Raw genomic sequence first — 26766 nt, forward strand, 5'->3', positions numbered from 1 at the left:
GGAGGCAAGCGATGGATACAGACTTGGAGGGCATGATAATTATTATTATTATTAAAATAAAAAAATTCCTTCCAGTAGCACCTTAAAGACCAACTAAGTTAGTTCTTGGTATGAGCTTTTGTGTGCATGCACACTTCTTCAGATACACTGAAGCTCATATGCACTTCTTCAGATGCACACGAAAGCTCATACCAAGAACTAACTTAGTTGGTCTTTAAGGTGCTACTGGAAGGAATTTTTTTATTTTGACTATGGCAGACCAACACGGCTACCTATCATCATTATTATTTATTTATTTATTTATTTATACATACATACATACTACTCCAAGACCCTACCTACCAACCTATAAAAACAGATCCCACCACCTATCTGGAAAAAACCACCAAATCCAAAATAAAAGCCTCTCCTATCAGTGAAGAAATCCAGCTAAGAATCATCCCCAGAGAAAAATCATCCAGATGCCCCAAACTCTACGGCCTCCCCAAGATACACAAAGAAGGAACACCACTCAGACCAATAGTCAGCTCCATAGGCTCACCTCTACAAAATCTCGCTAAATTTCTCGCTAAGCAACTTCAGCCCTATGCAGAATCCATCTCTTCACACGTTACAAACTCCTTCCAGTTCATAGAAACAATAAAGAAGCAAAACCTACATCCCGATGACCTACTTGTGAGCTTCGATGTTGTATCTCTCTTCACACAAGTGCCCATTAATGAAGCCTTGACAGCCATTCAAAACAAATACAATCCCCCCGAATACATCCTGGACCTGACCAACCACTGCCTAACCAACACGTACTTCATCCACAATGGACAAAGATACAAACAGATAGAAGGAGCACCTATGGGATCACCCCTCTCACCGGTCATCGCAAATCTGTACATGGAACACTTTGAAACCAATGCTTTAGACAAGTCAGAACACAAACCCAAACTTTGGCTCAGATATGTTGACGACACCTTTGTAATTTGGCCACACGGGAAAGAAAAACTAGACAGCTTCCTCACACATCTCAACAGCCTACACCCCAAAATACAATTCACTATGGAAATAGAAGCCAACAACCAGCTTCCCTTCCTTGACGTCCTAATCTACAAAAAACCTGATGGCTCCCTAGGACACACTATCTACCGGAAAAAAACACACACCAACCGCTACTTACATGCTCAATCACACCACCACCCTGCACAAATAAACTCCGTAGCCAAGACCCTCATCTCCAGAACCAAACGCCTGGCTGACAAAGACCACTTGACAACTGAGTTACAGAATCTCTCAAATGTGTTAATCGCCAATGGATACCAGCAAAACAGGGTTAAGAAGCTAATCCAAAAAGAAACACCCCCCAAAAACCAAGACACGGAAGAAAACAATGGCATGGCCCTCCTTCCTTATATCAAGGGCACTACAGATAAAATTAGCAAAATCCTCCATAAACACAATATCAAAACAGCCTTTTGCACCAACCAAAAAAATAGCCAATATCCTCAGAAACCCCAAAGATAAAATCCAGTTGGAAAACCAAGGGGTCTATGAAATACCCTGCAAAGTCTGCCCAGCCACGTACATTGGACAAACAAACAGACGAATAAATGCACGTATCGCAGAACACAAGAATGCCGTCAAAAAAGAAGAAAAATCTTCCTCTCTTTTCCAACACATGAAAGAAACAGGACACGAAATTAATTTTGCAGATTCCAAATTGCTCTTTAACATGGAACATCACCACAAGAGAATAATCATGGAAGCCATCGAGATAGAGAAACACCCTCACAACATGAACAAGCGTGACGACACGTCCCGCCTGCCAGACATCTGGAAATTAGCCCTCCCCACAAAAACCGACACCAGATCCAGAGGCACACAGAACGCCACCACCAATCAACCACACCAGACCCAAACCCAGACCCTCTCCACAGATAAATTACAGACACCATCCAGTAACCAAACCATAGTGGCACCTCCGGATGCTGCACCCCCCTGCAATCCCTACACAGATCTGGCTGGCACAGGGCACAAAACCACAGCTCGCCCCTATACACGAAGCCAAGCCAAAGCACAACTAAGTGCAGTACAGCCATCTTCCCAGAAAAACTCTTCACAAATTCAAGAGGTCAAGACACGAAGGCTTTAGCAACTAATCCACACCTAATGACCCACCTAAGTGGTACTCAGAATATCACTCAAGAAATCACTCAAGATATCCCTCAAGTAATTAAGGAACAAAAGAAGAAAAGAACACTAGCCTGGGAACTTCCCCTCTGCCCAGAACTTTTGAGGCAATACACCACACCCCTCTACAGTATTTATAGGAACTCAAACACTGAGATCCCGCTCTGTTCCAGTAACAAGAAGCCGAAAGCACCAGCCTGAAGATGACGAGTGAGACCTCGTCGAAACGTCGCCTAGACACCCCAACTTTTACACGGGAAGACACCCGAGGACACCAAAACCTGCATACATACATACATACATACATACATACATACCCTGCCCATCTGGCTGGGTTTCCACAGCCACTATGGGCTCTGGGCGGCTTCCAACAAAACACTAAAATACAATAACCTATTAAACATTAAAAGCTTCCCTGTAGTCTTCTAGTCCAGGCCCCAGCAATGCAGGAAAACGCAGCCATCCCTGCCTCTTGTGGCAGTGGGTTCCACAGCTCGCCCGCCTTTCCTCCAAACTAGAAAAGCCCCAAATGCTGCGGTTTTTCTTCTTGCTTCTTGCTCCATCCCCACCATCATTTCAGTTGCCCTTTTCTGAACTCTGCAATATCCTTCTGGGTGGGGGGAGGGGAGGTGACCAGGACTGGACATGGGATCCCAGATGCAGCTGCACGTTTGCATTGGGACACCAGCTTTCAATATAATAAGAATAACCACCACCACCACCACAACAACATATTTATACAACAACAACATACAGTGGTGCCTCGCAAGACGAAAAGAATCCGTCTTGCGAGTCTCTTCGTCTTGCAGTTTTTTCGTCTTGCGAAGCAAGCCCATTAGCGGCTTAGCGGCTTAGCGCTATTAGCGGCTTAGCGGGCTTAGCGGATCAGCTGATAAGCGGCTTAGCGGATCATTTGATAAGCGGCTTAGCGGCTTGGGGAAAAGGGGGGGAGGGGGAAAAAACCGCAGGAACTCACAAGACATTTTCGTCTTGCGAAGCAAGCCCATAGGAAATTCGTTTTGCGAAGCACCTCCAAAACGGAAAACCCTTTCGTCTAGCGGGTTTTCCCTCTTGCGAGGCATTCGTCTTGCGGGGCACTATTTATACCCCACCCATCTGGCTGGGTTTCCCCAACCACTCTGGGCGGCTTCCAACAGAACATTAAAATACAATAACCTATTAAGCATTAAAAGCTTCCCTGAACAGGGCTGCCTTCATATGTCTTCTAAAAGTCTGGTAGTTGTTTATCTCTTTGACATCTGGTGGGAGGGCGTTCCACAGGGCGGGAGCCACTACCGAGAAGGCCCTCTGCCTGGTTCCCTGTAACTTGGCTTCTCGCAATGAGGGAACTGCCAGAAGGCCCTCAGAGCTGGACCTCAGGGTCCAGGCAGAACAATGGAGGTGGAGACGCTGCTTCAGGTATACTGGACCGAGGCCGCTTCCTTTCCCAATGCTCTTCTGGTGGCCGCTGCAAGCGCCAGGGGTCGTGCTTTGCCCCGAGGGCAGCATCTCCTGCCCCCTGACCAACTCTTCTTGATACCTTGTCTCTTCTCCCCCGCAGGCAACTTCAGGGCCGGGGATTTTGGCTGCATCCTGAAGAAGTACTGCCCCAGCGAGCAGCAATGCCTGGAGCGCCTGGTGTGCGACGCGCTGCAGCCCTACGTCCCGGCCTATTATGGGGTGGTGGAGCGCGATGGGGAGACCTACATCCAGATGGAGGACCTGCTGGCCGGCTTTGACGCGCCCTCCATCATGGACTGCAAGATGGGAGTCAGGTGAGCCCTTCAAGCCACCTGGGGAGGGGATACCAGGAGGTCATCCAGCCTGACCCCGAGACAGAGGAGCAGCGTCAAGATGACCTTGTGCTTCTCTTCTCTCCCCCCGGCGCAGGACGTACCTCGAGGAGGAGCTGGAGAAGGCGAGGCAGCAGCCCTGTCCGCGCAGAGACATGTATGACAAGATGGTGGCCGTGGACCCGGCGGCTCCCACGGCGGAAGAGCATGCACAGAGCGCCGTCCTGAAGCCCCGCTACATGCAGTGGAGGGAGACTCTCAGCTCCACCACCACGCTTGGCTTTCGCATCGAAGGCATCAAGGTGAGCGACCGCAGCAGGGAGGGGCACTCTTTTTTAAAAAAAAATATCGTCTTTATTGATATAAAGTACAATCATACATTACAACGGAATAAACACGAGAATGAAAAACAAAAGAGAAAAGGGGGAAAAAAGAAAGAAAAACAAACAAAAAAAGAATTATCAATAACGAAAAGAATCAGTTAAAAAGACAATCATTTACACAGCATCACAAAGTCTTCTGAGAAAAACTTCCAGTCGTTTTCATTGTACTTTTTATATTGTCTTCGTTTTATCGCACAGTTTATTTTATGCCTTTTTCTATATATTCCTCTAAGATGTGGGTTAAACCACAGAGCCTAGGACTTGCTGATCCGAAGGTCGGCGGTTCAAATCCCCGTGATGGGGTGAGCTCCCCTTGCTCGGTCCCTGCTCCTGCCAACCTAGCAGTTCGAAAGCACGTCAAAGTGCAAGTAGATAAATAGGTACCGCTCCGGCGGGAAGGTAAACGGCGTTTCTGTGCGCTGCTCTGGTTCGCCAGAAGTGGCTTAGTCCTGCCAGCCACCTGACCTGGAAGCTGTACGCCGGCTCTCTCAACCAATAAAGCGAGATGAGCGCCGCAACTCCAGAGCCGGCCACGACTGGAACGAATGGTCAGGGGTCCCTTTACCTTTACCTTTTATCATTCAATTCTGCTAGAATAATATCATTTTTACAATATAATCTTATATACTCCTTGAATAATTGCCATTTCCTGTATATTTTTTGATTCGGGGCTCCCGTGACTTTTCCAGTCAGCTTTGCTAATTGAAAATACTCGATCATGAGTGTTTGCCAATCTATTATTATTGTTGTTCGTGTTGTTTCACTTCTGGCTACGAGTATTCTTGAGTTAGGGAGAGCTGTTCTGGTGCTGGGGGCCTGCCTGGGGCATCTAGTTGGCCCCTGTGAGAAGAAATGGCCAGGCTAGATGGGCCACCTTTGGCCTAGTCCTCAGCTAGGCTCTTCTTACGGTCTTACAGAGACTCCAGCTCCAGGAGCAGTCTATCACGATTCATAGGTTCTTATGGGGATCTGTCCACTGTGAGGACAGGATCCAGCGGCCTCTTCTTACGCTCTTATGACTGTGACGGGGGGAAAGTCCAGTTTCTGAAGCTGCCAGGGCTATTCGTAGTAATGCACCAACCTTTGCATTTGAATAAATTCAGTCCCAAAACAAACCAGGCACAGCTTTGTCCTCACAGCCTCTAAAAAATTATTTCTCCATGGCCACCGGGAAAGCACAGAGGTGGAGCCTCTAAGTTAATGTTTTAATGTTGTATTTTAATCTTGCTTTTAAGTTGTATTTCAATCAATTTGTTTTTATATCGGGTGTTAGCTGCCCTGAGCCCGGTCTAGGCTGGGGAGGGCAGGGTATAAATAAAATTTTTTATTATTATTATTATTATTATTATTATTATTATTATTATTATTATTATTTATTAGTCCCTTTGGCTCTGCTCATCGTTGGATCCTGGAGACGCAGTGCTGGCATTTAAGGCTGCCTCGTTTCCCGATAGTCTGACATTATTTCTCTCTTTCTCTTTTCAAGAAAGCGGACGGCACCTGCAACACCAGTTTCAAGAAGACTCGCCAACCGGAGCAGGTGACCCAGGCCTTCTGGGACTTTGTGGACGGAGACAGGAGAGTCCTGGTGAGGGTCCCGATTCTGCCCGAGGGCACTAATCCCTTTGCAGGGAGGGGGGCCCATTTGACACTTTCCATGCTTTTCCTTCACATGCCACTTTTGAGATTTCTGTGGCCCCCTGGCCACTTCCGGTTTAGGTTTTTAAACCTTTTTGTAAAAGCATCACTAGAATTTTCACAGTTCAGTTTTCAACCCCTTACTGTGCTTCTTCAAGTTTGGCTTTCTTTAAAACTTGCTATTTAGGTTTTCAAACTTTTTTTTGTAAATTCAGTATTAGAAACTGTACTTTTGAGTCTTCAATCCTTTATTACTGCGCTTTGCTTCAGCCCGGATTATAATAAGTCAGAATTTTGGGGGTTCTACCCTTGTTTGAATTTTGGTCATTTAAAGTTTATGATTTTTCTATTTCCTTCTGAGGAAACTATATAGTTCAGTGAAATGAGGTTTGTAGCCGGCATCCCGTTAAGGCTTTGTTTTATTTTAGGGTTTTCTATTTTTTCCCCTTACGCTTTTTGATTTTTTATTATTTAGTTGATTTCCACAAGGTAATATTTCTAGCCGATTACTTCTCATTTCAGGGATTTTCAGTATTTCATTTGTTTTGTGCACTTTTGGGAAAAGGGAGCCCATCTCCTCCAGGGTTTTCCTGGCACCTGCCCCAGCCGTGGCTCTGGGAAGGCCGTAGAATTTGGGAAGGCCTTATCGTATATCCTCTCAGGTCTCTCCTTCTTCTTTCCCCAGACAAGCTACCTGGAGCGGCTTCAGGAAGTCAGGATGGCGCTTGAACAGTCCGAGTTCTTCAAGACGCACGAGGTGGGTTTCTCTCCGTGGAACGAGGTGGGGACTTCTGAGGGCATCTGGTGGGCTGCTGCAGGGTCTTGGGTCCTTGATTTTGGGGGCCCTGCTTCTCATTCCCCCGCCACGCTCAGGGTACTTTCCCATCTCATTTTGGCTTTCCGTTTGCATGGTGCCTTTCTAAGGTAAAAGGCAGTTTGCAAGCTCAAGAAGCGGCAGGATGCGCAAGGAAGATGGCACATCAATCTGATCCAGTGCAAACAAGCCTTAATCTAAAAGCAAAGGCTTAAATGGATCCCAATCCATTAGGAGAGTACGCAGTAAAATTAACTTTCAGGATCTGGATAGTTAGCCTTGGTGAAGACTTGACGTTTTCATCCCCAAAAAGGTTTTTGAGTTTGTGCTGAAATGAGGCTGCATTTTAATGTTGTATCTTAATCTTGTTTTTTTAAGTTGTATTTCAATCAAATGTTTTATATCTGGTGTTAGCCGCACTGAGCCCAGTTTTGGGGAGGGCGGGGTATTTTCCACACAACAACAACAAAAAAGCAAAAAATAACAATACACAAAAACAAGCATATATAAAAAACAAATCCAATTCTTACAAATTAATAATATAAACACTAAAAAGGAAAACAAACATTGACTTCCAACAATCTCACAGCACCTCCTTTACATCTCATTGTATCTTCCTGTTTTCCTGTTTATCTCTATCCTAACATCTAGATATAAATCCCTCTTTCTGATCCTTTCACTTCACAAGGTTATTCCAAACTCAGCCAGATTTCTATCCTCGAACCTTGGCTTTTAAGGTATTCATTTAGGCACTCCCATTCCTTTTTCACTTCACTTTTTGGTTTTCGTCTTATTGTATCTGTAAATTTGGCTAATTCTAAATATACTGAAAGCTTACATAACCATTCTCCCCTAGTGGGAAACTGATTCCCTTATTTCATGAAATCTATGCACCGCTTGATTGTACCCTTCAAAGTGGTTTCCAAAAAACTAAAAGCAAGAAAAAATTGCAACTCTTTTTTAAAAAACGCAGAGTTACAATAAAAAAAGATGTAAGATTGACACCAGGAATTTCTAAGCGTCTGTGTAGAAGGGTTGGCCAATATCTGCTTTTCATCATCGCAATATCTCGCCAGCGAAACATTGCAATATACCAGTATGTCACAATAATGGCAGGCATAGCTGTCAACCGTCCCTTATTTGGCGGGACAGTCCCTTATCCCAGCGCCATGTTCCGCTGCTGTCCCTTATTGATGATGTCCCTTAAATTTCCCGGGTTTCAAAGGAAGCAGCTCCTCTCCCTCCCTCCCTGCCGGCCAGGGAGGAGGGAGGCTCCAACTGTGTTGCTTGGCTGCGTTGCTCACCCAATAAGGAGTCTAAGAACGACTGGGGGGTGGAGCTTGCATGCCTTGTGCCGATCAAATTGGCCACGTTGCCTGGGGACTCGCCTTTGCTCAGCGCTTCCCAGCGGAGAGGTGATGGTGGTTTTCCTTGAGGCTTGAGGCTTCATTTGGCTCCTGGCTGGGCTTTCTGCCTTTGGCTCGGAGGGGCTCAGAAGTTGAACATACCTGTGCCCGGAAAATCCCTTATTTTGGCTGCTGGTCCCTTATTTTTGAGGCTGCTGGTCCCTTATTTTCAAATCTGTAAGTTGACAGCTATGGTGGTAGGCTTGGCGAAGCAAGGGTGCTTTTAGCACAGTCATTCATGTTCTCTTTTTTCTCTTCCTTTCTCTCCCAGGTGGTGGGCAGCTCTCTTCTCTTCATCCACGACCAGACGGGTCTGGCGCGGGTGTGGATGATCGACTTTGGCAAGACGGTGCCGCTGCCCGAGAAGCAGACTCTGACTCACCGCCTGCCCTGGCAGGAAGGCAACCGCGAGGACGGCTACCTCTGGGGCCTGGACAACCTCATCGCCATCTTGGAGAGGATGTTGGGGGAGTGAGCCAAGAAGATGCAGCCGGAGCGTCGAGACGGGGGGCCACCTTGGCTCCCCCAGGACTCTGCCGTTTAATTTATTCAGCCAGATATGCTACTGGAACCAGGGGGATACAGGGCCTGGGGCAGAACTGGAAGAACCCCAATGGCCTTTCGGAAGGGGCCAGCTGGTTTTTGCACCGCTAAGTTTATTTATTGGCGTGACGGACGTGGTGGAACCCCCCCCCGACTGCTGTCCTGCACGTGGTGGACAGTAAAGACTTCTGTGGACCAAGGCAGAACTTACCAGGGGCGTTGGGACTGAGTTTGGGGACGTGGGATTATTGGGGTCCCCGGTTTCGGGTCAAGACTTTGAACCACAGTGCTGGCCGTGCCCATCTCCCAAATGTCGGGAGAGACTGGAAAGCTGGGGGAGGGAGGGTTGGAGGTGGGGCTTGCCTCTGCTCCTCCCCCAAATATGCCCCTCCCACACCTGAGCCACAGCTTGGAAGCCCCGTCAAGCGAAATACTTGTGTTTCTCTTCAGGGTTTGGTGAATAAAGAGAAACTTGCGTCTTCCCTCTGCTTTGACTGTTAGGTTATCTGGGCGCCTGGAAAGTTAACTCTGCCCAAGGCAAACAGTTTGCCAAGTAGTTTGTTGCTTTTACAACCTGATGCACCAAAGGGCTTGGGGGAGAACAGCTTCCCCAATTGCTGCAGATGGAGTTCCCCCGCCCCAATTGCTTTGCCAGGGCCAGGCTGCCTATTTCTTGGGTGCTGAATCTGGGTTAGTTTTAATAAGCAGAAACCAGCGGGTAGGATCTTCCTGTGTGTGTGTGTGTGTGTGTGGTTTTTTGTTTATGGTGGTTGGGAGGGGATTGTGGCTGTCCTTCGTCCCGCCAGAGAAGGGAGCCACTCCTCTGTATTTGAATGTATGTGCTTCTGTAAATTTTTATATGTTAAAAAAGTTTTTCTTTTTTTAAGGGACATAAAGAACTACAAGCAATGTGCTGTTGCGTCTTAGCTTTATTTCAAGGTTGGATAATGAGAGAGAGAATGAATGAATGAATGGATCTTCAGAAAATCTGGCTTAGCCTTTACCAATTTAGCCTTTACCAGTTCTGACTTAGCCTTTGTTTAGGGGTGTTAATGGAGACACCTGAGGGCTCCCTGAGGAATACCAGGGCAAAACAGCAGCCAGTAGGCTTGGTCTTGATTGAAGACTGTCGCGACAGGACTCCCACCTGCCACCAGGTGGAACAAGATGGAAGCCCTGAACAAAAGAAGACCCCAACTTTTATTAGCTACTAATCTCCCATGCTACACCCCCAAGACTACATCACAAAGAAGAGGGGTTGAGGGAGGAGTTGTGGTGGTAACCTGAGTGTCTTGTCACCTGTTCCACCTTTCCCTCTCCCCATGAGTACTTTCCAGGTGAGAGAGGGGAGTTTGCAGTTTCCTGTCCCCAGAGGGAAGAGCTGATCACTGTCCTTTGTTTCAGTCCGTGCTGAATCCACTCCCATATGCAGGTCCTTTGTGAGTGTGATGGTCTTCTGTCGGGGACCATCAAGGTTGCCATGCCAACTGGGCAGGGCTCCTGTGTATGTGCTGGTATGCTCAAGGGATTATGGCTGCCCTGTATCAAACCTTCCCCATTTTGTAGTCCTTCCTTCATGGAGTAAAATAAAAGTGGAACGGTGCAGATCCGATGTATGGTTGATTTTCTATGAATTTATAACACAAGCGTTGCATATGTCGTGTGTGAGTAAGTTTGTACAAACTGAATGATTGGATGGGGGGGTTCCTGGGACGGGGGACAGATTCCTCCCTCCCCAGCCCATGGTGAAAGAAGCCCACCTGTCCCCATGCACTTCTCAGAACCACAGAATTGGAAGGGACCAAAAGAGGTCATCCAGCCCAACCCCATTTGTTTGGCTCCTGGCCCCCTAGTTTTTCATCTGCACCCGCACAGATGAGAGTGGGGCTTTACAGGCTGTGACCCACAGAGAAGAGGGCTGGAAGACTGCCCAGCAGAGACTGGGAGGCATGACAGGCAAGACCCCCAGCCCAGTTTGCACGAGGAGCTACAAGCCTTTCCCCAAATCCTGCCCAGCGAGACAGCCTTCGTGACAGAGATCTATTTGTGAGGGTTCAAAGGTCCCAGCAGGGAGGGACCGGCAGACGACTGTCACCCTGGAAATCCTAGCCTGCGTGCAACAAGGAAAGGGGAGCTATTTTGGGAGCAGGACACAAAGACTGCTCCATTTCCCGTTGCCAGAACCAGAGACCCTCCCCAGGAAGGGTGTGGAGCAGGAGAGGGAGAGATGGAAATAGCATTGGAGGGGGGGGGGCAGGCTGTGGTTTATGTCAAAGCGGGTGCAGAATGCTGCAGAGAGGCTCCTCACGGGGTCCCTGCCATGGGAGCATATTCACCCAGTGCTTCTCCAGCTGCATTGGCTTCCGGTGGAGTACAGGGTCAGATTTAAGGTGCTGGTTTTGACCTTTAAAGCCCTTCACGGCCTAGGACCCTCGCACCTATGGGACTGCCTTTTTCCTTTCTCCTCCTGCAATGAGGCTACATTTTAATACCGCATTTTTCGCCCTACAGGACGCACTTTTTCCCCTCCAAAAATGAAGGGGAAATGTGTGTTCGTCCTATGGGGCGAATGCAGGCTTTCGCTGAAGCCTGGAGAACGAGAGGGGTCGGTGCGCACCGACGCCTCTCGCTCTCCAGGCTTCAGGAGAGCCCCACCGCCAGACCCACAAGCTCGGGGGACAGTGGGGAGGCGCAGCGCGCCTTTCCCGCTGTCCCCCAACTTGGTTAGAAGGCTGGCGGAGGGCTTCCCCCTCCTCCAGCCCCGCAAGCTCCCAGAGCCATGCCAAAGCTGCACGCAGCTTCGGCATCGCTCTGGGTCCTGTTCTGGGGGAGGGGAAAATAATTTTTTTTCCGGTATCCCCCCCCCCAAAAAAATCTAGGTGCGTCCTATGGGCCGGTGTGTCCTATAGGGCGAAAATACGGTATTTTAATGTTTCAATATTTTAATGTATTTTCATTTTGTTTTTAAGTTGTATTCATTCAACTTGTTTTTATTATTGCTTGTTAGCTGCCCTGAGCCTGGCCTTGGCTGGGGAGGGTGTGGTATAAATAAAAATTATTATCATCATTATTAAAGGACCCCATGGACCCTGAATGCTGCTCCTTCCAGGCCCCGAAGCAGCCCCAAAGCCAGCAGTCTCCTTGGAGTGGTTTCACCCACAAAAACAGGAACCACTCCGCCCCTTGGGGCAAATCCTTTCACGCAGAGATCTCTCGAGGCACAAAACTACCACTCCTTTGCCGTTTTAGCTCTTTTAATTTTTGAAAGTGCTTTCCATCTTCTGTACATGGAACAGGCATGCAGCCGTGGGGAGCAGGGAACCATTTGCAGAGGTGGGGAAACTGAGGCCGAGAGGGGTGACTCACCCAAGGCCAAAATAAAAAAAATTCCTTCCAGTAGCACCTTAAAGACCAACTAAGTTAGTTCTTGGTATGAGCTTTCGTGTGCATGCACACTTCTTCAGATACACTGAAACAGAAGTTGCCAGATCCTTCTATATAGTGAGAAGGTGGGGAGGGGTATTACTCAGATGGGTGGTGGGAATGGGAGTTTGGCAGATAGCTGAGATGAGCCTGTTGACGACTCTTAACGACTGCAATAGGTCCTATAGGAAAAGGCAAGGGGTGAGAAGGTGAAAATTTTTTATTTTGACTATGGCAGACCAACACGGCTACCTATCTGTAACTCACCCAAGGCCAGACACACACTCCCTAGCAGAGGCAGAACGGGACCCAACATTTCCTCCCCTTCTCTCTGTTGGACGCACATTCCCTCAAAATCACAGCTTTGGCAACGCAGCTCAATGCAGAAGGCACTCCCGGAGGGCAGATTTATCTCTCTGTTTCCCCGATTAGCTTATTCTATTGTGTTCTTTTTTAAAAAAATGCACACATGGTTATTATTGGCGTTGGACTGGCTTGGCTCCAAAAGGAAAGGAAAATCCAGGCTTTTTTATTTTTTTTTGTCCTTGAAAGCTCACTATTCTGGGAAGGCAGCAGTGAAGAGATGGCCTCTTGCTTTTCCTGACTGCCCCAGAGGCCTCAGCCCAGCCGGCCTCCCCTGAGGGCCCACCTGCACAGCTCTGGACAGCTCGGCCCATTGCGAGAAGTGAGGTTACAGGGAACCAGGCAGAGGGCCTTCTCTGTGGTGGCGCCCGCCCTGTGGAACGCCCTCCCATCAGATGTCAAAGAGAACAACTACCACAGTTTTAGAAGACATCTGAAGGCAGCCCTGTTTAGGGAAGTTTTAAATATTTAATGCTGTACTGTTTTTAACATTTGATTGGGAGCCGCCCAGAGTGGCTGGGGAAACTCAGCCAGATGGGCGGGGTATAAATAATAAATTACAGTGGTACCTCGGGTTACATACGCTTCAGGTTATATACGCTTCAGGTTACAGACTCCGCTAAGCCAGAAATAGTACCTCGGGTTAAGAACTTTGCTTCAGGATGAGAACAGAAATTGTGCCGCAGCAGCGGGAGGCCCCATTAGCTAAAGTGGTGCTTCAGGTTAAGAACAGTTTCAGGTTAAGAACGGACCTCCGGAACAAATTAAGTTCTTAACCCGAGGTACCACTGTATTATTATTATTATTATTATTATTATTATTATTATTATTAGGGATTTGGTGTTCTTGGTTCTGTAGCAGAGAAGACCAAGTCTTCCTGGGCAGAAAAGAGCTGGCTGGAGTGCCCTTCTCCAAGAGAGTGTCTGTCACACTCCTACAAAATCCAAACAGGACCTTTTGGTATTCCAAAAAACCAGGGGCTGGGTCACTCTTTAACCTGAGATGCAACACTTTGGGGCGTATGCAAGCTGACCAACTCACTGTTCTGTGTGCAGCAGCTACGAGGAGGGCAGGCGGCCCCCGGGACCCATGCAGAGGTGCAATGGGCTGCCTCTTTCGTGGGCTCTCACATCAGCAACCTGGTCAGCCTGGCCCACAGGCAGGGAATGAAGAAATAGCCTCCTAGTTATCAACTCCTCCTTCAGAAGCCAAGGGGCTTGCCAGCTTTAGGTGATGGAGTGAGTTGCTGGGGTGTTCATGTGCTGGGGCAGGAAGAAGAAAAAAACTCTGTGCTTGCAGCTGGGTAGGAGTCCAGGCAGTGGGGCATAGTGGTTTGAGTGTCAGCCCAGACCTGGGAGGCCAGTGTTCACAAAAAAAACCTCGGCCATGAGGGGTGGTTGTGAGGATAAAATGGGAAGCAAGGAAACAATGCAGGCCACCTTGAATTTCTAAAAAGTAAAAAGCTGGGGTAAAGGTAAAGGGACCCCTGACCATTAGGTCCAGTCGTGGCTGACTCTGGGGTTGCGGCGCTCATCTCGCTTTACTGGCCGAGGGAGCAGGCGTACAGCTTCCGGGTCATGTGGCCAGCAGGACTAAGCCGTTTCTGGCGAACCAGAGCAGCGCACGGAAACGCCATTTACCTTCTTGCCAGAGCGGTACCTATTTATCTACTTGCACTTTGACTTGCTTTCGAACTGCTAGGTTGGCAGGAGCAGGGACCAAGCAATGGGAGCTCACCCCATCGCGGGGATTCGAACCGCCGACCTTCTGATCGGCAAGTCCTAGGCCCTGTGGTTTAACCCACAGCGCCACCTGCGTCCCAAAAAAGCTGGGGTATGAATGCAATAAAAACACGGCCTGTTCCTGTTTCTTTCCTGGGCAGCTCAGCTGGCAAGGAGAGCTACCCGCTGGTGGACGTGGTCTCTCACCTGAGACAAGTCCATTTCACAGAATTTCTGAGTCGGAAAGGGTCCCACGGGTCATCTAGTCCAACCCCCTGCAATGAAGGAATTTGTCCCAGCATCCTCTTTCCAGGCAGGCCAGGTGCCCCTGTGACGCTCCTAAGGCACAAAGGCATGAGCCCTCCCCGTGTCTGACCCCTGCAGTTGGGACTTGGAGGGTATACTGCGCCTGCACCAAGAGGCTCCACAGCTATCGTGCCCAATGGCTGTTGCTAAAGGTCCCATCTGCATCCACAACTTATTATGGCTCCTGGTCCGTTTGGTTCCAGTCGGAGCTTCGGAAAGCAGTTCCTCCTCCTGGCCAGCTCAGCGTGGCCGGTAGCCCTCTGGCCCAGCCGGCCGCAGAAGCACAGCCTTCCCACAAAGTCCCTCACGCACCCCCCCAGCTGGCACGATGTAGACCTTTCCGCCGGCTGCCCGCTTGGGGCTGAAGTCCGTCAGCTGCCCGTTGCTGGCCTCCACCTGGGAGTAGCGCCAGAGCTGGTAGCGGCCGCTCTTGCCCTGTTTGGACAGCAAATACGTCTCTGCTGCGGGAGAGTCCAGCGAGAGGGTCGAGGCCACGGCTGGGCTGGCATGGAAGAGGCCCCGGATCTCTTCATCCTCCTGGCAGGCGGCCAGCTGGACACTGTCCTCCAGACCCAGCAGAGCTCCTGGGTAGAAGGAGAGAAAAGAGAGAAGTCTATGGAGGTGACGTGGGTGCGATTGTTGGGCAGCCCTGGTCCTGAACTGGCAGCCTTTGGCTCGCAGGGAACCCATTGAGCTGGCACTTGGGTCTGTTTTGCACCCAAAGTATGGCCAAGGGGTGCCGAAATCCCAAGGGAGCAGAAAAGACTTGTGACCACAGCTGCTTGGATGCTATTGGCCCAGAGATAGAAAGAAGTCCGTACCAGAAAAGAATGGAAGATTAAGTTGATGGATTATGCCAAAATGGCAAAAATGACCGGAAGAATCAGAAATTAGGAAGACCAAAATTTCAGTAAGGAGATTTATAATTTATCTTAAAAACCATTGTAAACAGCTAAAATCGTTAGTAGGATTGGATTAACACTTGTAGTTTAATGTTGAATTTTGGACATACAGTGGTGCCCCGCAAGACGAATGCCTTGCAAGACAGAAAACTCGCTAGACGAAAGAGTTTTCCGTTTTGGAGGTGCTTCGCAAAACGAATCTCCTATGGGATTGCTTCGCAAGATGAAAATGTCTTGCGAGTTCCTGCGGGTTTCCCCCCCCCTTCCCCCCCTTTTTCTAAGCCGCTAAGCCGCTTATCAGCTGATCCGATAAGCCGCTAAAAGCCGCTAAAAGCCGCTAATAGTGCTAATCCTCTAATCCGTCAATGGGCTTGCTTCGCAAGACAAAAAAACCGCTAGACGAAGAGAATCACAGAACGGATTCTTTTCGTCTTGCGAGGCACCACTGTAATGGAGATGTAAAAGATCTGGCTTATCATAAAAGATGCAGGAGGAAATGATTAACGATAGGACCCACAGAGGGAAGTCCAGGAGATTCTTTGGAATCTTGTTTTTATGTTGTACGTTGGATAATTGACTGTAAAGCTTTAATCTGAAAAACCAAATAAATTTCAAAAAACAACAACCAAAAAGTACAACCATAGAGCCCAAAATGGTGTGCATCGTTCTCTCTTCTCCATTAATCCCCAACAATAACCTTGTGGGGTAGACAAGGCTGAGAGGCTGTGACTGGTCCTCAAAGTCACACCCAGGGAACTTCGTGGGCGGAATTTGAACCCTGGTCTCTCTGAGTCCTAGTCTGGCACTTCAAGCACCGCTCTGGCTTGACCATGGTGGATTTTGCATCTATTTATGCTACAGAATAAGGGATGTGGGTGGTGCTGTGGGTTAAACCACAGAGCCTAGGACTTGCCGATCAGAAGGTCGGTGGTTCGAATCCCTGCGACAGAGCTCCCCTTGCTCAGTCCCAGCTCCTGCCAATCTAGCAGTTCAAAAAAGCATGTCAAAAGTGCAAGTAGATAAATAGGTACCGCTCTGATGGGAAGGTAAACAGTGTTTCCGTGCGCTGCTCTGGTTCTCCAGAAGTGGCTTAGTCCTGCTGGCCACATGACCCAGAAGCTGTACGCCGGCTCCCTCAGCCAATAAAGCGAGATGAGCACCGCAACCCCAGAGTCGGCCACAACTGGACCTAATGGTCAGGGGTCCCTTTACCTTTACCTTTTATGCTACAGAATGCCAAGCTGTGCTTGCATCACAAAGTTACACACACACCCAATGAAAAAAATGTAAATGCAAGGAGTGCAAAAGAGAAAAAAGCTGGTTTTGAGCTATGAGTGCAGAATTAGGTAATAATATTGTGGTTATGGTTTGATAGACAGATGACAGCGCACAGCAGAAGGGGAGAAACGACAACTCCATGGAAAAAGGGGTGCGAAGTCAACAACAAAAACAGTAAAGACGTAATTGTGTTTTGACTGTATATGATAAAATTGTTGAAAATTATAACAGCAAAAAAAGGGGGGGCTTTAAGCATTTGCTTCAAAGCTAGAGCAGAATAAGGGTCCCAAGCAGGGGATGGTTTGAGAGGTTGCAGGAGAAAGTTGTTGGTGCAGATTGGGGAGTCCTATGCCCCGGAACTGAGCTTTGAGCAACTGAGTGCAAGCAGTGGCCTGGGAAGAGGGAGGCCGAAGGCACACAGGACCAGCCTGGGCACTGCTGCCCCCTCCTGGGCAGTGCCCTGCCTTGCCAGCAGAGCCATTTCTCTCCTCTGGAGCCTCGGAGGAGAGGGAGCAGCCAGGCACCGGCCGGCTCCCGGCGAGAAGAGTTGCAGTGAACTGGGGGACGTACCTGAGGCAATGGCCCAGTGAGCCTTGTAGCCGCTCCGGAGGCAGGGCTCGTGGTTGGAGTCTTCGTCGTAGCTGTGCTGGGTGTTAAGGTCTGCTTGAAAGAGAGTCTTGCTCACATGGGAAGAACAGAGGACAAGGAGGGCCGCTTGGGGCACCTGTCTCACCAGAGAAGCCTGGAAGAGGGCCTGGCAGGAGGACAGCCCCTGGGGCAAGGCAGACCCAGCCTTGGACCAACTCATCTGAGCTTGTTTTCTGCTGCTACACTCTAATGTCCAGATCAGGGGTCAGCAAACTTTTTCAGCAAATCTTTCCGCAGGGCCTGCAAGACAGAGCTGTTCCACCAGGCCTTTGGTTGGGGCACAGCCTGACTCCCTCCTTTGGCAATCTTTACAGTACTTTAGTTTATGGTTGCCATCAATTCTGATTTTAATTAATTCTTATGATGTTTTTATAATGTTGCACTATTTTAGTGTTGTTAGCCGCCCTGAGCCCGGCTTCGGCTGGGGAGGGCGGGATATAAATAAAATTTATTATTATTATTATTATTATTATTAGCAGGGGGCTGGTCTACTGTCCCTCAGACCTTGTGGGGGGTCGGACTATATATTTTTTTGGGGGGGGAGGAATGAACAAATTCCTATGCCCCCACAAATAACCCAGAGATGTATTTTAAAGAAAAGGACACATTCTAGTCATGTAAAAACACGCTGATTCCCGGACCGGCTGTGGGCCGGATTGAGAAGGCGATTGGACCAGATCCGGGCCCCGGGCCTTCGTTTACCTACCCATAGTCCAGATCAAGTCAAGGGAAGTCCTAGTCCTGCTCTCTTCTGCCTTGTCCAGATCCCACCTGGAGTCCTGTGTCCAGTTCTGGACACCAGTTTAAGGAGGTGACTGACAAGCTGGAAAGCGGGAAGAAGGACGACTGAGATGATTTAAGGGTCTGGGGCGCTTGAAGGAGCTGGGTATGTTTAGCCTAGAGAAGAGGAGATTGAGAGGAGATATGACAGCCGTCTTCAGATATCTCAAGGGCTGTCACATTCAGGAGGGAGCAAGCTCCTTTTCTCCAGCTCTGGAGTTAGGACTTGAACCAATAGCTTCAAGTAACAAGAAAGGAGATTCCAACTAAACATCAGGAAGAGCTTTCTGACAGTAAGAGCTGTTTGGATGGATGGCGGCTAATGGATTGAGGTTGAATCCTGACAAGACACAAGGACTGTTTTTGAGGGACAGGGGGCGGGCTGGTGTGGGGGGACTCCCTGGTCCTGAATGGGGTAACTGTGCCCCTGAAGGACCAGGTGCGCAGCCTGGGAGGCATTTTGGACTCACAGCTGTCCATGGAGGTGCAGGTCAGTTCTGTGTCCAGGGCAGCTGTCTACCAGCTCCCCCTGGTACGCAGGATGAGACCCTCCCTGCCCGCACACTGTCTTGCCAGAGTGGTGTATGCTCTAGTTATCTCCCGCTTGGACTACTGCAATGCGCTCTACATGGGGCTACCTTTGAAGGTGACACGGAAACTACCACTAATCCAGAATGCGGCAGCTAGACTGGTGACTGGGGGCAGCCGCTGAGACCACATAACACCTGTCTTGAAAGACCTACATTGGCTCCCCAAGAACGTTTCCAAGCACAATTCAAAGTGTTGGTGTTGACCTTTAAAGCCCTAAACGGCCTCGGTCCAGTATATCAGAAGGAGCATCTCCACCCCGATCGTTCTACCCGGACACGGAGGTCCAGCGCTGAGGGCCTTCTGGCAGTTCCCTCATTGCGAGAAGCAAAGCTACAGGGAACCAGGGAACCTTCTTGGTGGTGGCACCCACCCTGTGGAACGCCCTCCCATCAGATGTCAGAGAGATAAACAACTACCTGACATTCAGAAGACATCTTAAGGCAGCCCTGTTCAGGGAAGTTTTTAATGTGTGACATCTTAGTGTATTTTTGGTCTTTGTGGAAGCCGCCCAGAGTGGCTGGGGAAACCCAGCCAGATGGGTGGGGTACAAATAATAAATTATTATTATTATTTGACAGTGGAATGGTCTCCCTTGAGGGTGGAGGACTTTTCTTCATCAGAGGTTATTAAGCGGAGATCAGATAGGCAAATATCAGGGATGACTGTACTGCACTGCAGAGGGTTGGACTAGATGACCCTGTGTGGTCCCTTCTAACCCTACCATTCTAGGAAGTAAGCAAACATGAGAAGCACCCACCCCAGCTCCCCATATCCCTACCCTTTCCCACCAGGAAGGATACGGTATCAACACAGGGAAGCCTTGGCTAAGGTGACGAAGGATCCTTTGGTAGTTTTCTCCCCCCAGGCCTCCAGAGAGCAGCTCCGCCTGGCAGGGGAACACCTCCTCAGCTAGCGTGGACATGTCGGCAGCTGGAGCAAGCAGACCAAAAGGGCAAGGGAGGAGTTGGGGGGCTGGGGTCAGTGGCGTAGCGTGGGTTCTCAGCACCCGGGGCAAGGCAAGTAATTTGCGCCCCCTAACCCGTGGATTTTAGCACTCGAGTCTCTTCCGCGCCCCCCCCAGATGTTGCGCCCGGTGCGGCAGGCCCCCCTGCACCCCCCACGCCAGTGGCGTAGCGTGGGGGGTGCCAGGGGTGCCAGCCACACCGGGCGCAACATCTGGGGGGGGGGCGCGCTCGCTGCCTCCGGAGTCGCCGAAGAGCCTCGGGCGCAGGCTGTAGCAGAGCCGCATGTCTCGCGGCGCCCGGCTGAAGGCGCCCGGCAGGCAGCGGCTCTCAGCGCTCGCCGCGGAGGACGCGCCAGGCAGCCCCTCCTCACAGCCCCGCCTCCGCCGCTGCTGGGCCGTTGCATTTTCCTCGCCTCTCTGCCCCCCTCCTCCTCCGGGCAAGCGGCGTCGTTTGGGCAGCAGCGCCAGCGGCAACTCGCAGGTTAGAGGTTAGGGGGGGCGCAAATTACGTGCCTTGCCCCGGGTTAGGGGGCGCAAATTACTTGCGTTGCCCCGGGTGCTGACAACTCACGCTACGCCGCTGCCCCACGCTACGCCACTGCTCCCACCACAAGTCTTCAGGACAGCCATCCGAAGGCTGGCGCGGGGAGAAGGTCTCTCCGCCCCACCGCCAGGCTTCAGAGCAGCCTTCCGAAGGCTGGCGGCGGGAGGAGGTCTCTCCGCCCCACCGCCAGGCCTCTTTGAGCCGCTTAATTCCCAGCAAGCAATTAGCAGTCTCGCTCCACCTCCTCCTCCTCCCGGCTTTGCTGCTGCTGCTGCGCGGCTCTTTTCCTCCACCGACGGCGCGCTGCGCCTTGGAGAGGTTCCCGCTTCCTCGAGGGGGGCCGGCCAAACGCGCCCCCCCCAATGTTGCGCCCGGTGTGGCCGGCACCCCTGGCACCCCCACGCTACGCCACTGGCTGGGGTGCTCCCAGAGCAGCATCTAGGCAGGCCCCCCACCACCACCCTGCCACTCAGTCTCTGCCAGGCTCATGCAGGGAGATGAAATGGATCACAAGCCAAAATTTGGGCAGCGGTGTCTGCCATCCCCCTTCTTGGCGACCCACCTGAGAACATTTCCCCCTGGGCTGTGTAGCCTCTCTCCAAAGCCACCTGAACAATTGTCTCCAGGGAAACAGCCTTGGGGGGAGAAAGCAGCGCCCCAGCCATCCACAAGGCCACCAGGCCACACCTGGAGGAGGAGGAGGAGGAGAAGGAAGAAAAGCAGAGAGGTTGGACCACTATACTAAAATCTGAGCCCTACTTTTATTTTTTTAAAAAAGCCTTTTGATATACGATATCTTTATTGTCATTGTCCCATGCAGAACAATGAAATTGCAATCTGAGAAATGTATACATGCTGAAACTACTACTTAAGAACATATCCATTGTTTTGTCTCATCTTCTAGTATATATGGGATTATATGGTGTATTTGGTTGGCACTGTAATATTGCTTCTATATTGGGGATTCCCCATCCCCCTTCTGCGGTGGGGAGGTGCAGGTATTTGGGGCTTATTCTTGGGTTTTTTTGTATGAGAAGATAAAGGTGTGTAGTTTTCTCTGCCATCTGCGGATTTGGGTTTGGGGAATCCAGACTGGGAGGGTTTGGAATAGGTAGGTTAGTTTTGGGAGGGTGATCATTTTGATCATGACTATTTTGCCTGAGAGGGTGAAATTCATGTTGTCCCATCTTTTTAGGCCTTTGTTTATTTGTCGCCACAGGGGCTTGTAGTTGTGGAGGTATAACTTATTGAGGCTTCTGGTTATTTGTACCCCTAGGTATCTGAACTTGGTGTGGCCAAGTTTTATCTTGGTGACATTAGTGAATTCTTTTTGGGTGTGAGGAGGGGTGTTGAAGCACGTAGCTTCTGACTTTCCAAAATTTACCTGTGGGCACGACACCATTGTACTTAAGAACATATGAAGAGGCTGCTGGATCAGGCCAAGGGGACTCCATCTGCTCCAGCAACCTCTTCTCACATTGGTCAGCCACATGCTCCTTGTGGGGAGGCCACAGGCAGGAGCTCAGCACAACAGCAGCCCCTTCTCCTCCTGCAATTTCCAGCAACTAGTATTCAGAAGAACTGCTGCCTCCGACAGTGGAGGGCATAGCACAGCCAACCTGGCTAGGAGCCATCGATAGCCATGAATTCATCCAATTCTCTTTTAAAGCCATCCAAGTTGGGGGCCCTCCTGTGGGAGGCAGTTCCAAAGTTTAACTGTGTGTTGCATGAAGAAATACTTTCTTTTACCTGCCCTGAATCTTCCAACGTTCAACTTCATCGGATGCCCACAAATTCCAGTGTGATGAGAGAGGGAGAAAAACCATTTCTCTATCCACTTTCTGCATGCCTGCATTTCGTAAACTTCTCTCGTGTTGCCTCCTGCTGGACATTTTCCTAAACTGAAAAGTTTATTGCACTTGCTTCTTGTTTTCCTAGCCCTGCCCGTGAAGGTGAGAAGGGGAAGGAGCAAAGCAGTGCCAGAACACCCCATCTTCTTGGCATCTGTGACCCTCAGGGTCCCTTAAAGGTAAAGGGACCCCTGACCATTAGGTCCAGTCGCGGATGACTCTGGGGTTGCGGCGCTCATCTTGCTTTATTGGCCGATGGAGCCGGCGTACAGCTTCCGGGTCATGTGGCCAGCATGACTAAGCCGCTTCTGGCGAACCAGAGCAGCGCACGGAAACGTCATTTACCTTCCCACTGGAGTGGTACCTATTTATCTACTTGCACTTTGGCATGCTTTCGAATTGCTGGGTTGGCAGGAGCAGGGACCGAACAACGGGAGCTCACCCCGTTGCGGGGATTCGAACCACCAACCTTCTGATCAGCGAGTCCTGGGTTCTGTGGTTTAACCCACAGGGTCCCTTACAACTCTCTAATTCTACAATTCTAAGAACTGGCTCAGTTAGCACTGCCCCCTGGCTGGACCAGGCAAGGACTTGGACGCTTGTACTAGTTTTTGACCCTGGCAGGAATGTATATTCCCCAGGGATATCGCCTCTTGTGCGGCCACTCAGAATGTGTCAACTTAGCTGCCTCGAAAATTTGAAAAGACAGGCACCGGCGTAGTTTGAATATTGGTCCTTAGATAGCCTTGGGGTCTGGCGGGCTTCTGGGCTAGACTGGGCTTCTGGAAACCCAATTTTGTACCTGTATTTGGTTGCTAGGGTCATCTGGCCCTAGCCTTGCATTTAGATCACCCACCAGCAGGACCTTTGCCCCAGGACCTGGACGCTTGCTGTCACACAAAGAAAACTGTACTTTCAGTGCAGCGATGAAATATACACAACCCTGAAACATCCCATCTAAAAGCAGAGGCCTGGGACCCAGGTTCAAGCCCCTTCTCCAGTCTGAGAAGCTACGGAGCTCTCTAATTCACAGGGCTATTATGGGGATAAAACACTGTTTTGTGTTCCTCGGAGGAGGGGTAAACTATTAACATAATTCTGGAGTGCATGAAAAGGTATGGAGTGGTTGTGCAGCATAGTCCAGACTCCCACCTCCTCAGCAGGTTGCTACTTCACAGTTTCCTTTTGCAGTAAAGAATAAATCCCATACTCACTGGGGGCCTTCTTGGATTAAGGAAGACACGGGGCGGTTGAAAAGGAGCCACTGCAAATGCATGCTGAAGCTGGAAGAGAGAGATAGAGAGAGAAATAGAAAGAGGCCCTTAAGAGCCACTTAGGGGGCCGGTCCAACATTAGCAGCACTTTCGCCCCCTGCATAATTAACAAGGCTCTCCTCCCCAAACACTTAATAGGAGCAATCTAGGGAAGCTGCCTCTTGGGGGTGGGGGTGGGGTGCTCCGTGGCTTACAGGAAATGGAAATGGCAGCAATGCGAAATTGGAGCCGTAATGAGACAAAATGGACCACGTTAAAAGGCAAGCATCCTATTTCCAAGCGGAGAGAACCTTTTGGAAGTAGAACATTTCAGTGGCACGTTGCAAATGGAACCATCACAGATGCAAGCCCCTAATCAAGCATTAAGAGAAATTGGCTGGGGAAATGGCGCAAGGTGCCCCCTGCCCTGAATGTTTTCAGCAGTATTTGCAGTGACACAGAGCTTCTCTTTTGTCCAAGCTGCTCACACCAAATATAGATGCCGCAGGTTCAGGCTGATGGTTGCGAAGCCAATCTGCTGTTTTTAAAGCCAAAAAACACACACACAGGTAGTGGAAGAGGATACCGTGAACACGACATAACCCCAACTGCCCCTTTGAGCAATGAAGCTTGTAGACATCGTAGACATCACAGCATCTCAATAGTGCCATTAAGTCTACTGGCAATCTTTGCCAACTGGATTCAGTATAAAGAAGCTTGACTAAAGTCTACGAAATTCTACAATTCCATGATTCTAGAAATCACACAATCCTAAGCTTTTAAGAAAGCATATGGTGCAGTTTACACTTCTGTATTTTAAATGAAACCTAGGAATGTAGGCAGACTGCCTCTGGACCCAGATGAACAGGTATCCCCAAACTCGGCCCTCCAGATGTTTTGGGACTACAATTCCCATCATCCCTGACCACTAGTCCTGTTAGCTAGGGATGACAGGAGTTGTTGTCCCAAAACATCTGGAGGGCTGAGTTTGGGCGTGCCTGCATATGGACATAAGAAGAGCCTGTCTGCTGGATCAGGCCAGCATCCTGTTCTGACAGTGGCCAACGAGGTGACTCTTTGGGATAGCCACCAAGCAGGGCTTGAGCACCAGCGCAACTCTCCCCTCCTACAGTTTTGGAAGCACTGCTGCCTCCAAGGAGCCATCCGCAGACAGCCCTCTCCTCCTCCATGCATGTGTCTTATCTCACGTGAAACCACTGCCATCCAAGACATTTTCACAAGGACTATGGCATGGGCAGCAAGACTCTGATGATGGTGATAACGATAATACTAATAATAGTTATACCTCGGGTTACAGACGCTTCAGGTTGCGTTTTTTCGGGTTGAGGACAGCCGAAACCTGGAAGTACCGGAACAGGTTACTTCTGGGTTTCGGCAGCCGCGCATACGCAGAAGCGCTATATTGCGCTTTGTGATGCGTAGAACACAACTTTTGTGGCGATCACACAGGGCCCCGGACGTTTGACGGTCTATTGACCCTGTGCCACTACTGTAATTGCTTTCTTCGCTGCCACCAACCCGTTTCTCACGGGTACACACGGAGTCCAGTCAGTTGTTAACATTAACAAATAATCAAGTTTATTTTTATAGGCATGAACAAGCTTATGGTTACAGTTAATTTTTCTTGGCAGTTTCTTAATCTTAGTCCCTTAACCGTCCTATTCTTTCCTAACAACTTCAAACTGATTATCCCAACTATCTATCTGACTCCACCTAACAATTCCTCTCACAACAGAACTCGACCAACCCACAGACTATTCCTCCCTCCTCCTTCTTCAACCGAATCACAACCCGCGTGTGCGCAATGCGGGTTGCAAATGTGTATCCCGCATGGATCACGTTTGAAACCTGAGCGTCCACTGTACCCCACTCCTCTGACTGTGTGGCAGCTGCCCCTCTCCTTCCTCCGAGACAAGGAGGGAGAACAGCACTCTAGGCAGCACCGCAGAGACCTGAAAAGCGCCCCTCCTTGTAAAGAAACTGAAGGTACTTTTTTTTCACCTTTGGTGGACGTGCCCGAGGATTAAGGCCTTCTGGGAAATGATATATAATGAAATGAAAAAGGTACTTAAATGTACTTTCCCTAAGAAACCAGAAGCCTTTCTCCCGGGTATTGTCGGCCAAATGGTGTTAAAGAAGGATAGAACTTTTTTCTTGTACGCTACAACGGCAGCAAGAATACTCATCGCAAAGTATTGGAAGACACAAGATTTACCCACTCTGGAAGAATGGCAGATGAAGGTGATCGACTACATGGAATTGGCAGAAATGACTGGCAGAATCTGAGATCAGGGGAAAGAGACGGCGGAAGAAGATTGGAAGAAATTTAAAATTTATCTTAAGAAATATTGTAAAATTAATGAGTGCTAAAATGTTATGGTTATAAAAAGTAAGTGGATTACAGCTGTAAAGACTAAGTAGAAGAAAAAGAAAGGAAACAATTAGATAAAATTAAGGGGGAGGATTTGCTGAAATAAATTTTGGAATTGGAATGCAGAAAGGGGAGGTATGGGGAGGTCGGTGAAATAAGTTTTAAGAAAAAAAGGACTTGAAATTATACATGTTTGTTTTTGTGTTTGTATGTTTGTATTGTGTGTGTTTATATAAATTGTGAAAACCCAATAAAATTTTTATAAAAAAGAAAAGAAAAGCGCCCCTCCTGACCCCCACTGAGAGTCAGGGACCCCCCACCCACGACCCCCCACAACTGTACCCCACTCCTGACTGTGTGGCAGCTGCCCCTCTCCTTCCTCCGAGACAAGGGGAGAGAGCAGCACTCTGGCGCCCCTCCTGACCCCCCCACCCCCCCACGACCCCCCCAGGCGCTCCCCACCTGGCCCTCCGGCGCCTCAGGAGCTCCCGAACACCGTCCTGGTCCCCAGGGTCCACTTGCTCCAGCGCGGCCTTGAGGAGCTGAGCCCCACATAGCCTGGGGGGAGGCGGAGGGGGAGGAGGGGGTGGGGGAGGGGGCAAGGGTGCTGCTGCAGCCCCCTGGGGTGCTCTGGACATGCTTCCGCTTAGCAGGGGCCTGGGAGGCCTTTGGCATCGGGAGGGTCCATGGGTGAAACTTCCCTCAAGGAAAGAGGGGTCACAGGTCAACGCAGGTCAAAGGTCACGCCGGTCTGGCATGGGGCAATGCGAGGGGCGCTTTCCGTGACGCCTATTCTCACCGCCGACTCTTCCCTCGCCCGGCTTGCCGTGCTATTACGTCATCAACAGGCGACAACGCAGCCACCGCCTCTCCGCCCCTCAAATGACCGCTTTTTTCTTCAACAAATCAGCGAACAAGGACTACGGGACCGGGGTGACTGGCAGGCCATGTGGCCCTATCGGCGGACGCGGAAGGAGCGCCCAATCAGAACCTTCT

The 26766-nt window shown here is 49.8% G+C and overlaps 2 protein-coding genes and 1 long non-coding RNA gene across 3 annotated transcripts in view; 2 read left to right on the top strand and 1 right to left on the bottom strand.

Moving 5' to 3' along the window:
- ITPKC (inositol-trisphosphate 3-kinase C) overlaps nucleotides 1-9661 on the top strand; it is a gene marked incomplete at its 5' end in the record, with an annotated part of 30779 nt that extends 21118 nt beyond the window's left edge. The window contains 5 exons of the mRNA XM_083512577.1: nucleotides 3740-3953; nucleotides 4069-4273; nucleotides 5841-5942; nucleotides 6678-6749; nucleotides 8484-9661. Coding sequence (XP_083368703.1) covers nucleotides 3740-3953; nucleotides 4069-4273; nucleotides 5841-5942; nucleotides 6678-6749; nucleotides 8484-8687 — 797 coding nt within the window. The 3' untranslated portion in view covers nucleotides 8688-9661. The remainder of the gene's footprint in view (nucleotides 1-3739; nucleotides 3954-4068; nucleotides 4274-5840; nucleotides 5943-6677; nucleotides 6750-8483) is intronic.
- A 2056-nt stretch (nucleotides 9662-11717) lies between these two features.
- Nucleotides 11718-13987, top strand: LOC310712944. Its single transcript, XR_014529026.1, has 2 exons — nucleotides 11718-12126; nucleotides 12451-13987. It is a non-coding gene; the product is annotated as an uncharacterized lncRNA (long non-coding RNA).
- On the bottom strand, nucleotides 12990-26615 carry ACTMAP (actin maturation protease). Its single transcript, XM_083516328.1, has 6 exons — nucleotides 26233-26615; nucleotides 23340-23408; nucleotides 20838-20962; nucleotides 19568-19697; nucleotides 17319-17389; nucleotides 12990-15152 (listed from the first exon to the last, which is right to left on the bottom strand). Exons 1-6 carry the CDS (start codon nucleotides 26406-26408, stop codon nucleotides 14809-14811), a joined length of 915 nt encoding a protein of 304 aa, XP_083372454.1. The 5' UTR covers nucleotides 26409-26615; the 3' UTR covers nucleotides 12990-14808.
- Between the last annotated feature and the right edge of the window lie 151 nt (nucleotides 26616-26766).

Source organism: Podarcis liolepis (assembly GCF_965112155.1).
Source record: "Podarcis liolepis genome assembly, chromosome: 7".
Classification (NCBI taxonomy): domain Eukaryota; kingdom Metazoa; phylum Chordata; class Lepidosauria; order Squamata; family Lacertidae; genus Podarcis; species Podarcis liolepis.